Source organism: Lytechinus variegatus, chromosome 13, assembly GCF_018143015.1.
Source record: "Lytechinus variegatus isolate NC3 chromosome 13, Lvar_3.0, whole genome shotgun sequence".
Taxonomy (NCBI): domain Eukaryota; kingdom Metazoa; phylum Echinodermata; class Echinoidea; order Temnopleuroida; family Toxopneustidae; genus Lytechinus; species Lytechinus variegatus.
Genome location: NC_054752.1, coordinates 24,589,197 through 24,604,734, shown reverse-complemented (window position 1 = coordinate 24,604,734; position 15,538 = coordinate 24,589,197). Strand labels below are relative to the sequence as shown.

Sequence of the window (15,538 nt, the reverse complement as noted above, 5' to 3'; positions counted from 1 at the left end):
CCCCATCCTTACAGTATGTCAACATCTGTAATGGTTTTCACATACATGATTGAGCCTAAGCCCATGTTTCAATGATTTCCATTCATCGCTGTATGAACTATGGATCTAAAATAAGGGCCATGATGGCAACCAGACTCTTAAAACTGCCCTCTTTGACTTGAGTCTATTCCAAGTTAAAGTGACTCAGATTTCAAATCAATGGGACTCAGAGATGAGGGAAATCTCTCAATTACAACTCACAAACGAGTGAAGTCACTTTGACAAGAAACAGAGTTGACTCTGTTTGGGCACCATGTCCGAATTAAATTTGACTTTTCAAAAAAAAAAAAAAAACAGTGGGACAGTCGAAAGTACACCATCATGATACCAACATTTTTTTTGTCTACTAGTAATATAATCAAAGCATTTTATTGTTTACATTTACCTTAAGTTTCATTTTACAATATTCTACTGAATTCCAAATTAGAAACCAGCACTTAATAATCCTTTTAAACTAGTCATGTAATACTACATGTACAAGGATAACATCTACCCCTGATTATTCCACAGAAAGAAGGGGGGGGGGGGGTCACAATCAGAAGGCAACAAGAGAAATAAATGATAAATGTGAGATTAATTCAGCTCACAATTGATAACAATTATGCTCTCAGTGCAGACATAAAACTGAACATCAAATTTAACTGCTATAAAGACACTATCGGTGCTTTACAGAGGGGCAATGTGATTCTAAGTACAGGGATTGTGTCCAGGAATCAACATGCTTTGGGGTATTTTATTTTAGTAGTTAACATGATTTTTAATGAAAGACAATGTTAAAGCCAATGACTTCAGGGGGAAGTTATGAATTTGCAAGGTTGGAAGTACATGTAACAAGTTCAATGAATTTTGCATGTCCGAGACATCAGTGATTTTGCACTTGTCGCCCCTTAAACCGGAAGTGTACGACCCGATAGCAATCGATCAAATATCGATATTGAAGGCTGATATCATTTCATATCAGCTACATATACATGAATGTGCGAAAGGAAGAATTGACATTAAACGTAATCCTTTCGCCTTTTTTGCCAACCAGGCAACAAAAGATGCTTCACTCTTTAATATTCTACATATAGTTTGAGAGTATCGTGTATCGTCCAAAAAAAGTATGGCACTACTCACCTTCAAAAGATCATGCTCCACAGATTCTGTGCTGCCTCTCCGAGAGGAAGGTCTGCTACCAGAACTCCCAGACCCTGCCGCTACCACCATCTCTGCTTGCTTCGTTAACATCTGAATATCATATAAACATTAGAATTGGAAGGGATAGGATAAAACACAAAGACAGAAAGAAAAGGAGAGAAATAAAACAAGTAAGTTTCATACTTAAAATATGAATGTAATTTCAAGATCATGACACACTTTAATGAAAATAAAAATAGAAATACCAGTACTCACAATGTTTCAAGAGGAAGGGTAATATACTCCTAACATATTTTTTTTTCTTGGGGGGGTGAAAATGTGGATACATGCATGTATTTGCAATATTCGCAATGTTTAAATCACTGCAAAGTTGGATTCAGGGCATGTACATTGTATTACTTTTGAGAAAGGAAAAGTGATTAGACAATCTTTAAAGCAAACATTTTTTTTTTTTATTCCACACTGAATGGTTCTCCCAAATAATTCTCTCAGACAAGCTCTATGATTTTTAAAGTGTCTTGAGAAATAAATGATTCTCCCATACCAAAGTGACAGTGGGGATTCTCCTATTTCTACACAGGTTTACACACAAAGGCCTGTATTCTGAAGTTGGGTTTAACTTTGGACCATGGTCTAAATCTGTGCTAAAACTATGGAAAGCAAAAAAGTCAATGTTTCATACATTGAAAGTTTCTAATATTTACTGTTCTCTTTCCTAGGTCACTGATGGTGATGACAACTACAAGATATCTACAATTGATCCTCCTCAAACAGTTATGATTTGAGAGAAAACTGAGCTATTATATTGAAACTCTACTATTGAATTTATGCCAATACTAGCTGTCCATAGTTAAACCTCAAGTTTTGACCACATTTTATAACAAACCGACTTAAAAATACAGACCAAAAGATGCTATCTACATGTGTACATGTTGGAAGATGGAGAGGGACATTCTATTTCTAGTATGAGTGTAATTCAAACACCCCATCACCAATAAACTCAGCCCTATTTAAGACTTGAGTTTTAATAATCATGGATTCATGGCTTTATGCCCAAGACCTCAACACTACAATGTATGTAAAACATTATATGTGACAGTTACTGGAATTAGGTAATGATCTACGTATTGTGTGACCAAAGATGCTGCAATTCTAAAGGGGAGCTATAATCTATAAACAGGAAAAGTTTTAGCAAAGTTTCAAATCTGGATGAGATAAATTATATCGTTACAAACAGAATTTTACCATACATTATGTTTATCAACTTTGTCTAATCATCATACATGTAGTTCACAGTATACCACAAAATTAATAAATCTTACAAACTACATACAGTATACCAACCTGTATTAACTGAAGAGCATTCATAAAAAAGCATTCTTGCACCATAACGTTTATTAAAACAGTTTTGAAATACTCTTTAAAATCAAGCAAAGTTTTCCTTCATTAGCATGAAGCATAAAAAACACACCAGTATCATGCAAACACTTTTTTTAATACTAGTACAGTAAAAGCTACTTTTCTATTTATCAAAAGCATTGATATAAAAATGTTTGAGTGTAAAATTTTTCACAGAACACTCTACAACATGCCTCTGTGAACAATAATCACACAATGAAATACATGATCTACAGTACATGCAGGCCTATCTATAAGCCAATGTCAATAAAATTGCAATTATACACAGTAAAAACGCTGTTTAAGATTTTATACAACTCTGTTTACTATATGAACCTTACAGTATTTGTTTAACAGTGTGAACAATCATGTTTAATTTATTGAAAATTAGATATTGAAAATTAAACTTTGTTGCTTAAGATTTAAACAGTTGTTTTAACTGTTTAAACAATTACTGTAAGGTTCATATTGTAAACAGCGTTGTATAATTTTTTTTTACTGTGTATACAATGTATACTTCGGTCATACAGTGCTAATACTGTAATCATGTCCAAAACTAGATTCACACTTTCAATTTAATAAAGGGCATGCACATACATGTACTGTCTAGCTTTGGGCTTGGTTACCGATTTCCAAATTTACCCACTATCATAAAAAAAAATATGGAGAAATTTTATCCATTACCTCAAGAATATAATTTGACAATCTGATATTAGAGTGCCAAACATAAAATAAACGGACATGATACAAGAAATTTGGTTGCGTATGTAGTCTTATGTTGTATCTGTCATTAAGCATGCAACCTGAAAATCTGAATTTTTCAATTCCCATACCAAAACAAATTTATACTTTAGTAGATGTATAATAGCACCTCAAGAGAGACAGAGGCAGTAGTATTTTTTTTATTCATGTATATTCAAGACTTTTTGCATTTTTTGCATTGATATATATATATCCCCAGCATTTTTTCATTGCATGTTCAGTGTACAGTAGTTACATGTACATGTATCAGTTTTTCACTACTCAAACATAAAGTTACTAACACATTATACATGTACTTGAAACTTTTTAATAGAAAACATCAACAAATTTGTAAATTTTACAAAATTTTAGTTGCTTTTTAAAAGAAGCAAATGCAGAAAGAAAGTGCTAAAAAGGAAAAAAACACACATCATGCAGAGTTCTCATAAATCTTTGCATAGAGATTGCAATATAATTTGAAAAATTGTGGGGTTTTTTTTTTCAAACACAAGCTTAATATTGGAAGCAGAATAAAACCCTACTCATCAGAAGCTGGAAAAATCTTAGAATCATTTTAGTGAGTGTTTGTCGTTGAAGGCCTCAATAGAAATGTTGCATGTATAATTATTGTGCTATCATGGATTTAAAACTGAATTCAATCATGTTCTAAAATAGCCCAACTTCTTTATTATTGAAACTTATTCAAGTAAAAACCACTTGAGACTTGGAGTGGTCTGAAGCTAAACTTCTTTACATTTCATTTGTAAAGTTGCACAGACCTATGAAGTTCAAATTTTGATGGCAAATATTATGAACATTACACCAAACGGCACGTGTGAGGATGAGATATTTTTCACCAGACAATACAAAGTTAATTCAGTGAAAATGTGGTATTAGTTCTGAGTGACTTTCACAATTCACAAAAGTACATGTATGAATGTTCCTTGTTCTAATCTAATTTTGATGTTACAATGTCATGTAAATTTTGTATTAAACAGCAGACCTGGGGGCAGTTTCATAAAGCTGTTTGTACAGTTACAAAAAATTGAAGAGAGAGGTGAATGCTATAAAAGTGAGATACCCAAAGTTTTCCTTGTTTTTAAGATTATGGGAACGAACTCTCAATGATGCAAATCTTGGAAAACAGCAATTCTTGCATTAGAATGATAATAATAATACATGTAGCTAGATTCATAAAGCGCATTTTGCCTGAGGATACAAAGCGCTGCTATTATTACCCTGGCTTTAGCTCGAGCAACCATCACTGGCGCTCAGTGCATTCAAGGAAATAATCCTGCCGGGTACCCATTCACCTCACCTGGGTCAAGAGCAGCACATTGTGGATAAATTTCCTAATGACAGAAAACACGCCATGGCTAGGATTCGAACCCACAACCCTCTGTTTCAAAGGCGAGAGTCAGAACCACTAGACCAGGGTGCACCCACATTAAAATGCTTTTAACAAGAATTTTTTTTTAAAAGAGCAGATTTTTCAAGTTCTTCAAAGCTGATGGGAATACAGTGGCAGGTCAAGAGCAGCACATTGTGGATAAATTTCCTAATGAATCTGACAGAAAACACGCCATGGCTAGGATTCGAACCCACAACCCTCTGTTTCAAAGGCGAGAGTCAGAACCACTAGACCACGGTGCGCCCACATTAAAATGCTTTAACAAGAATTTTTTTTTTTAAAAGAGCAGATTTTTCAAGTTCTTCGAAGCTGATGGGAATACAGTGGGAACCCCACTGGCAGGTCAAGAGCAGCACATTGTGGATAAATTTCCTAATGAATCTGACAGAAAACACGCCATGGCTAGGATTCGAACCCACAACCCTCTGTTTCAAAGGCGAGAGTCAGAACCACTAGACCACGGTGCGCCCACATTAAAATGCTTTTAACAAGAATTTTTTTTTTTTAAAGAGCAGATTTTTCAAGTTCTTCAAAGCTGATGGGAATACAGTGGGAACCTCACTGGCGGAAGAAACGGTCACCACTTGATCATAAAATCGGGAGTAACTTACAACAGCTTTTATGAAACCAACCCCTAATGTGAAGGATGATACAGCATACGTGAACTCGAGTGAAAAATAAAGAAATTCAATTTACGTTCATCCTCATATTACTCGTAATCATAGGCACTTGCAGGGAGGTTCGGCGATGGTACCATTTCTGTCTAGAACTTGGGAGCTCTTTAAGCTGCTGCAAATTGGCAACGCACACATTTACATACAACCACGATGCAAAATTACAAACCAAAAATTGAACCAAGCAAACAGGAAGGGGAAGAAAAAGAGGGAAGGAAATAAAAAGAGGATATGCACATTATAAAATGATGCAATGCAATGAATGCTACATGGAGAAAGCAGCAAAATCATTTTGAAAAATACAGAATAGTCACAGCATGTATATAAACTTATGAAAACAAAAGCATATTACATACATGTAGCATTCAATATACCAGACGCTTTGATTACAAATTCATAATGTATATCAATTAATATCAATTTGAACTACATGTATGTCAAGGTAAAAGTAATAAAGGGCAAGTTCACCACAATAAAGGTGATTTGAATGAATCTAGAGAAAAATCAAACAAGCATAACGTTGACAATATCATCAAAATCTGCTGTAAGAAAGTTTTGATATAAAGTTCTGCTTTTATTCTGCATAACATCCTGATCAGTATGCAAATATGGAACTAATGAAGTCACCCACTCACTATTTTTTTTGTACAGTATGAAGTACTAATCTTCCTCATTATAATGTTAAACAAGGTACTGCATTCTTTCTCTATGAAACTGTGAAATTGCCATTGCCACTATTATAATTCACTGAAGATCTTTTCATGATACATGCATTGGGAAATCTGAAAAATTGAGATTTTCCGTATTTCATACAAAAATTTGTGATTGTATGCTATGAGATCATCGCCTGTCCATTTGCATACATTGTACCACCTGTGTTGTATTTTTACAAATGTACCAACTGTCTTGTGAAAAAAGGAAAACTTTTTGAAATTTTATATTTTGAAGCTTGAAATTACAGCGCTATACACTGTACTTGGGTGGGGGTTCTCTTCTATATGAATTATTATTTTTTGTAAAAGGGTGGGCTTGCCCTTTAAGCCAAAATTTTTTTTCACCAGAAACAAAATGGTTCTAAAAAAAGGATGCTGATGTGGAATCCGCACTTAGATCTTATGGATTGGATTCAATGTTATCCATTCATCATGTACACATGTTTGTTCATGTAGTTTGCTGAAAACATTTTTTTTTCAACAATCCCACACATTTCTCTATAAATTATCTGAAATAAATATTATCTCATGCTAAACCTTGAACATGGTGTCTAAAATTATCTATAACGCAGTCTGAACAAAAATCAAATTGGATGGGGATATTTTAAGTCTTGAACTACTTAAGCCTACATGTACATTAAGAGCTCCTCTGGCCTCTTGCTTCAATGTGTAATGTCAGGGTAAAGTGAAGCCTAATCCACTGGAGCGCAATAGATCTGCAGATATAGTATTTTCATACACTTTGGTCAATGAACGCATAACGGACTACCAACAATGGGCCGTGTCTACAGTGAACATCATCCCAGTCGTATCCTTAGCACATTGGAACTACCTTTATGCGGATGTCTCACTTGGCATTTCATAAACACATCAAGGGAACGTTGCTGTCGGCTATAATTACCCAGTCTAAACAACATGTCAGGACAGGGGTTCCAGTGTGTGGGACTAGAGCAATTTATTTTGAGCCGCATCACACCCTAGTCTCAGCTCCAGACTGCTTGTCCATATTATCATTATATTTCAAGTTGAAATTTTATTTCTATTTCTAAAGACTGTGTAAGTTTGATTCATAATTTCAAATCATTACAATCATTACATTATAAAGTGTAGAGATTAGAGATTCAATCTAAAATCAAATATGGATGTAAATTTTCAAATGAAAAAATTTTGCACCATACGTGTAGCAGTGCAAACTAATGTTTCCACTTGCACTTCATGTACTGTATCTTCCTTTCATTTTGTGAATATTACCAAACACTATACAAATTCACTTCCTTTTTTTATCAATTTTCATCACTAAGATAGAAACTTGACGAATGGGGGAAGGAGTGGGCAAAAGAAAATACAAACATGTAGGTAAACTATTAAGGCCATCAATTGTTCTATTTCTAGAGTACAACAAAAGTATCAAGACCTTCATATGTTGGCTCTGTTTTGAGTTCACATGTACATGTAATGCAGTCTGAAGTAGGAGACTAGATTTACTTCATTCACTCAATGCTGCTTGATTCAGACATGCAACATACTTTGGAGTGTAGTCTCAATCCTGGATATGGTACCAAGAATTGGTGTGTCAACATTGAGTCTGTGCAGACTACCATAGTCATCACTGTGTATCTACGTGTATTTGTATATTTAAACAAAAATCATTCAAGACTGAAGAGGAAGACTAGCAAATCTGTACACGTAAAGGGATACTCCAGGCTGAAGATATTTATATCTCAAACTTTATAGAGCAAAATGCTGAATATTTGATCAAAATCGGATAACAAATCAAAGTCATTGAATTTTAAAGATTGGCATTATTCCAGTGGAGCAGTTCTAGGCATGTCTTCATTAATATTCATTAGGTAGGCTGATGGTGTCATATCCCCGCTTGTTCTTTTGTATTTTATAATATGAAATTAGTTCTACTTCTATTCAAAATTTTCTACCAAAAACTAAAACAATTGGATTGACAACAAATTAAGGGCATTAATTGCTGCAACTTTATTTTGTCACGATGGAGGCACATCATTTACATGTGCACACTGCATGAACACATGAAACAATTATGATTTCATGAGAAGAAAGAGGAAAGAGGGGGTGTGACATCATCAGCCCTAATAATGAATATTCATGATGATGTGCATATAACCATTTTCACAAAATATTGATAAATTCAATAACTTTGCTACCTGTATTTGTTATTTGAATTGCTCTGTGAATTTTACTACATGTGAAGCCTGGAGCATCCCTTTAAAGCTTGTGCATAGTTTTGGTAAATCCACCAAAATGCACCTATCACTATTCCAATTCATTGCTAGCTAATATGAATGGATATGCCCTATAACAGTTATGATGTGGAGGATATGAAATGAAAATGTGTTTTACAGGATAAATTTTGCGATTTTACATGGAAATTTAACTTGATCGGGTCACCCGATCAAATTAAAATATCTGTGTGTTTTTGTCTTTCAATTAAATCCTATTCCAAATCATGGAATGGGCTGAAACTTTCAAGATATGTTCTTTGTCTGTAACTTTTGGATATCTAATCACTAAATTTATAAGATAAGTGCTTGAATGCCCATTTTTAAATTTAAAACAAGCATCGCCGAGAGAGGGCGCTATATATCCAAGATTTGAATATTTGAAATTTTCTCAGAGAAGTGCAGTTGGAAAAATATCTAACGGTCTCTACGCTTCAGTAAGACTGTCATATTAGATGATATTCGATTATCAATCACATTATTGACCCTTTACCAAAGCTATACACAGGCTTTAAGACATTTGACTGACAGTGAGAGTTGACCCATAGAACCTGTATTGTTTATATTGCCATAATGATGTCTAGAAACTGAAACAAAAATTGCCATCAACTTTGGATCATAATCACATTTACATGTAAAGTTTAAAATCATAGCATGTGCTTGAAAGTGTACATGAATGGAGAGAAATGTGTATGTATCTAGTCATACAGCACTCAGCGGTACAAACATAAAGCAAGCAGGTACTATAAAACGAGTACATGATACAATATCGCATATATACACTGATTTATACATGTAGGGTAAAAGAAAATAATTGAAGAAAATGATATTTCTGATTCTTAGTATTAAAAAGCAATTGCTCTATATTTTGATTTGTAACAGAAACAGAGAAAATGTTTTGATGAACATAACAGTGTACCTCAAACAGGGAATAATTTCCTGGTTATCGAATCGCAATTTGGTCCAAAGATCTCAATTACTGTAACACAGAATTTCTTGTGTGTAGCAAGAACTGTACAAAACACAGTTGGAAGCTTTGCTCAAGATTACAACCAGAAATGCTATGCAAATTCGGCAGTCTCACCTGCATTATGCGACCCAATATAGCAGCAGTGCTGACTTTGAAAACAACTATTGAATGATCATTCACAAAAAACACCATTCATATGATAATACCTGAATGACCTTTGACTTTGATCATGTGGCCTACATGTAGAGACTAGTGCAAAGTGATACTTTCATCCATGTCCATAAACTAGATCCATAAACTTTCAAAGTTATGATGGCAATTTAACAATACCCACAACATGGCCAAAGCTCATTGACCTTAAATGACCTTTAACCTTTGTCATGTGACCTGAAACTCATGATACTTGATTGCTCTTATGTCAAAGTTTTATGAACTAGATCTATTAACTTCTTATGATGGCAATTCAACAATTACCCCCAACATGACCAAAGTTCATTGACCCTATTAAAATGACCTTTGACCTTGGTCATCTTTCCCAAAACTCAGGCAAGATGTTCAGTGATATACCATTACTCTTATGTCCAAGTTTCAAGAACTAGATCCATAAACTTTTGCATTATGACGAAATTTCAAAACTTAACCTTTCAAGGTTTCAATGTTGATTACCACAACATGGTCTATGAAGTCCATTGACCCTAAATGACCTTTGACCTTGGTCATGTGATGTGAGCTGAAACTCGGGCAAGATATTCAGTAAAAGTTGATTACCCTTATGTCCAAGTTCATGAACTAGGTACATTTACTTTCTAATTTATGACAACATTTCAAAAACTTAACCTTGGTTTTTAAATCATGTTCACGCCCGACGTCGCTGCCGCCAGAAAAGCGGCGCCTACATGTATGTATTATATTCTCACTCTACATTTAGTCCCTGCTCAAATTAAAAAAATAAATAAATAAATGCAGAAACAAATATCCACTGAACAGTTTTGACAACAAGCAAAATGCTCTTCATTCATTTCAAGCATGAAATTGCATATTGAAGAACAATATCAAAACAAAATTTCTGCATCATCAATTATACTGTCACTGGTTCCACGAACAATGAGATGAAAGAATGAACAGACTATGGTTTACCATTATCCGATGACGATACTAGGGTTGTATACAGTATGGATGGCATTTCAAAATAATCACAGAATAGTATAGAGGGTTAGTTAAGAATACTATTAGGAAGGAAGTTTGGCTGACCAAGGCTGTGTTCAATCAATATTTTAAAAATCTAGAAACACAGTGTTACAGATATTTGATTCAATCACAGTTGCATTCAAGCAAGTTTGGTTCAGAAAAATTAGAGCTGCAGAATCACGAAGTTCAATAGACTGCATTGAAAAGTTCACCAATAATAATAAAAGTCAAACAATCCAGTTTTTATGATGCACAGTGGGTGGGCTTTGTAAAGAAGGACAGTGATGAAAATTCACTTGAATGCTATCCTGCATATTAAGGATTTATTTTGACTTTTGGTTCATTTTGTGATTGTAGTGTTAAAACATTAACTGAACACACCAGAAGGGCATACAGATACATACATATTCATTTGTTACCTTCCAAGATTTTTCTGGTAGACCCTTTGCAGTTCAAAACCGCATTTGAAGGAGAAAATAGCAGAGGGTCATACTTAAAAATACAGAAATTAACTACAGTGCTGCTTGTATACTGAAGGTGATAATTATTCAAGCAGAGATTTACAGCTTAATTCCAGTTTGAGAACCATCCCACATATGATACAGATTTTGAAAAGTTGACTGTACTCTTTGACACTGAATATCTCTATTAAAAAATAGAATTATTGATAAAGTACTGTCTAATTGTTAAACCTGTTTTGTGCATCATAACATATCAACTTCTTATGTAGTACACATCAATCAATACTAGCTTTAATTAATTTTTTTCCAAGAAAAACTGCAGAGATAAATACAGTGTATCATTTCATAGTTAATCCCAATACCACAACTTAGTTTCACGAAATTTCACGATCGATCACAGGGCTGATTTTTATAAAATTGATCATACACATTAATCAATGCAACCAATCATAGAATAGAAAATATCAGCCTTCGTGATCAATAACTACTATGTTATGGAGCCCAGAGTTATTTGAGCAAGAGATTTCCCCACATCGATCATGGGTGAGGTTGTAAAATGGATTTTAATATCCTGTCCCTTCTTCCTTGAAAACCTGCAATCTAAACTGCAAATCAGTTTGAATGCTTCACTTCAGGGGATTGTAAAGGTGAGCTCCAAAGTTACCAGCAAATGATCACTTGCAAAGTATGTTTAGTAGTGACTATTAAATCGTAATAATTTCTGTATGTGAACTCCCTTGGTGTATGGCGTCAATAGATGGATGGGTGCATTCCCTGCCATTGGCAATCCAAAGAACAAACATATGCCGAAATGCAAAAATTCACTTTCAGCAGCCATGATAATACATGCATTAGAAAGCTACTTTTTATCAAATAGAATTCTGCATGTTGTTGGATTGGCATGGGAGGTATACTTACAGTCTTTTTTTCTTCTTGTTGCATTTTATATTCCATATCCATCTTCTCGTCAACCTGAACAAACAAAAAGTAAGTACAGAGATAAAGAGTAAAATTTACGATTGTCTGTCAAATTAGGATAGAGTGTCTTGAAATAAGTGTGTGGAAGGGCACAAAGCATGAGGCGAAAGATTTGAACAGAGCCCTGGTAGATAATGAAGCAAAAACAGAGAGTGAGAGAGAGAGAGAAAAAAAAAGAAATCCCAAAGTATTAGCATTGCAGTTATTCACAATTAACAAAGAGGGAATTTGCACCTGAACCTACAGGTAACTACAAGTAAATGTAACATTAACAATATTCAACTGTGCAATGTTTTCAATTAGGAACACATCATTAAACAACTCTTTATGAAGGTGGATGGCACAAAACTAAAATGAAAGTAATTATCAAATGTCGGAAGCTCCAATATATTGATTAATTTGTACGGATGACCAATTTTCAGCTTTATGATCCGCGTAATTGTCAACAATATTACATGGTAAATGCAATCTAGTCATGTAAGCACCAAGCAATCAGCAAAGCATTTTGTGTACTTCTTGCAAAATTAGCAAATTGAAACAAACACATAACCCTTTCAATAATTTGTGAGTGCGGATGATAGGCCATTTCGCCAAAATGAATTAATGAACAGGTTGAGGATCAGAAAAGTCAGACTATCTAATTGTTTCACCCTTTTCGTTTGCAAAACCTTAAATTGCAATCTACCCTATTGAAACAATAAATCTTGATTGTTTAATATTTTCACATTTATCATTGCTTGCTACTTATACTTGGGTTTGTGCTATTGAAAGCGAGAAGGTTCTGTTTTTATATAAAGTTCTACTACATTTGAAAGACTTACTTCTTTTTGTTGCTTTTCCAATTCCAACATTCTGATTTTCCTGGCCTCAGCCCTCGCTTGCCTTCTTTGAGCAAGCTTCGTTTCCGCCTGAAAAAAAATCAAAGAAATAACAAGAAATATGAAAAGTGGTAACAAAACAAATGTCATAATCAAGATTTGATTTATTGCATTTATAAACAGTGAAAGTAAAATCGCAACACTGTATACTTTTCTCATACACAAATTTTGCTCAAATAAAGTGTCAAAACAGAGACAAGGCTTTACATACCCATACAATCTGCTTTTCGCCTTCCCATGCAACAAAATGATTATGTAGTCCCCATTCAAAGTGCTTATCAATAAATTAGAATTGCTGCAGGAGTGATTTCAGTATTAAATATTGAAAATAGAAACTAACATTAGTTTTGAATAGGATATCATCGTGATCGAATTAAGTGTTTCCAAAGTACTATCACCGTAAAGAGGTTTTGAAAATGGGAAGTCCTTTAAAAATTTGCTCAATTTTGGAGCTTACATTACATACAGACCCATATCAGGCGCAGATCCAGGGTGACTTTTGCAGGCTGCAATTTTGTCTATGTAATTTGAACCCCCCCCCCAAAAAAAAAGACATCATCGCTCATTTTACTGGGTGCGCAATGAATTAAGGCATTCTATTTAAGAAGAGCACCATTGTATATTCAATATTTAATGAGGTGTGCCCACATGCCCCCTCCCCTGGATAAGCGCTCGCATATATCCCAGACAGCTCTAAAGAATTTACTTGTCGGAGAAGAATAATTAAAAACATTGTTTGCTTGTTGTTTGACAATTAATTTGGAACAGAGTTTATAACATTAACAAATTAATTTTATCCAATTGATGTGAACTGACACAAGGAATCTGCATAAAAATACACAGCAAAAACTGTGGTGTTAACCTGTGTACATAGAGGACCACGCCAGTTATTTTACACTGGTGTTAAATTGGTGGTGTTAGTTTTACACTCTTTGGTGTTATGTTTAATCTTCAGGGTGTAATTTTAACACCTCAGGGTGTGGTCCTCTATTAACACCAATTGGTGTCAGTTTTAACACCACAGTTTTTACAGTGTACATAAGCATGAGTCACAGTCATTCTTAAAAATCTTTAATAAGCATTGACCTGCACCTGATCTATGAGTCCAAGGTGAATCATGACTTGCATTTTCTTCTTCATGTCTGAATAATATAACCCCATCAATTTATTCATACACTATACAATGCTATAATATATTCGCCAATGACATAATCATACTAATCACAGTATTTAAACTCGGCTATTTGTTAATATGTATGTTTTATTCAAGGTTACAATGTACTTTCATTATTTTCACAAAAGATAGCGCTTTTAATAAGGGTTTAATAAAAGCACTGTCCCCCTCAGCCCTTTTCCACCCTTTCTGCCTTTTGTGTTTTTAGAGTGTATAGAACAAGAAAATTTTTCATTGCTTTTTAATACTGTACAGATTAGTGAGAGAAAACTACATGTACATGTAGCTAGCATACTGTACCTTACATATAAAATGTTTTGTATGCAACTGTGGTCCCATGTGATAAAAAAGTCTGCACAGTCATATTGTATCACATCACACATGCTCAAATAGGAGCACTGAGAATCAATAAAATCATCGCTGTTCAAAGCAATTCATCATTCTATATGAAACAGACTCAAGTCCTTAGTGCTGCCAGAAAAATATACCTGTGAGCAAGTGTGGCTGGGTTATTGCTTTTTATGTGGCATCCCATTCAGGTAATAATAATAAATTGACTTGCTTGGGTATTTTTTTCCATAGCAGGAACATGCAATAAATTCTGTTACAGGTTTACAAACAGACTTCCAAAATGCACTTCACCCATAATTGTGTGAACAAAAATTAAAGAAAAAAAACGTTTTGGGTGCTGTTTAAAGATGGCTTAATACTGTACATTTTATTTCAAACAGGAAAGAAGGGGGGGGTCTCAAGTACATGCCTGTTGCCAACGAGAGATACATGTAATTATGATGTTTGAAGGTTTACATGGTGGTTTATAAACAATCCCGAAAGTGGTTTACGCCTAATAAGGTACACCATGTGTCCTGAGATAAAAGTGGAAAGAGATAGAAGTGAAAAATAGAAAGGCAAGAAAGTGGAGTTTTGGAAGTACATGCAGAATATTCGTTTCAGAATTAGTGTAGTCCCAAAAGGAGTGGAAAGCTGAGTAGTAGGAAGGGGTGAGAGGCTTCGGTGGGTTGGAGAGGTGAGAGAGGCTTGAGTAGAAGAGAGAAGGCCGGCTTGAGTCAGCAAACGGAGCTGTTGAGTTAGAGCAGGAGCTGGACTCGAGGTTTCAAGCAGGTTGACCATCTTCAGAAGTGAGTGCCTGGGTGGACTCACTCCTGAAGATGAACAGTCTACCTGCCCAAAATATCGAGTCTTCTCTCCTGCTCCAGGTCTACAGCTCCAGATAGTCTGCTGTGCAAAACCTTCTCTTCAGTTAAGGGTCTGAATGTGCAGCCTACAGTACTCATGCCTTGTGTCAGGACTGAAGGCCCTCTACAGCAAGATTTATATGTGCTAGTCTTTGCGTGGAGACATGCTTGCAGATCAAAGTTTCAATCAGGGTCTGTGCCTGCAGAGTGAGCTCCATTTGCCAACTCAAGCTAGCCTTCTCTAATCATTCTACTCAAGCCTCTCTCACCTCTCCAACTCACTACAACTATTAAAAGCCTCCTCATCAATCCTCTCACCCTGCCT

At 34.9% G+C, this 15,538-nt stretch overlaps 1 protein-coding gene across 6 annotated transcripts in view; it reads right to left on the bottom strand.

The window, feature by feature from the left end:
* LOC121425937 (leucine-rich repeat flightless-interacting protein 2-like) overlaps positions 1-15,538 on the bottom strand; it is a 45,082-nt gene that overhangs the window by 14,680 nt on the left and 14,864 nt on the right. For 4 of the 6 annotated variants that reach the window (XM_041622050.1, XM_041622051.1, XM_041622055.1 and 1 more), the window contains 4 exons: positions 12,787-12,873; positions 11,906-11,959; positions 5,426-5,518; positions 1,159-1,269 (listed from right to left, as the gene is read on the bottom strand). In XM_041622050.1, the coding sequence (XP_041477984.1) occupies positions 1,159-1,269; positions 5,426-5,518; positions 11,906-11,959; positions 12,787-12,873 (345 nt within the window). Of the gene's footprint in view, positions 1-1,158; positions 1,270-5,425; positions 5,519-10,475; positions 10,494-11,905; positions 11,960-12,786; positions 12,874-15,538 lie in introns of all 6 variants that reach the window. The other 2 variants (XM_041622054.1, XM_041622056.1) reach the window with 2 other exon arrangements.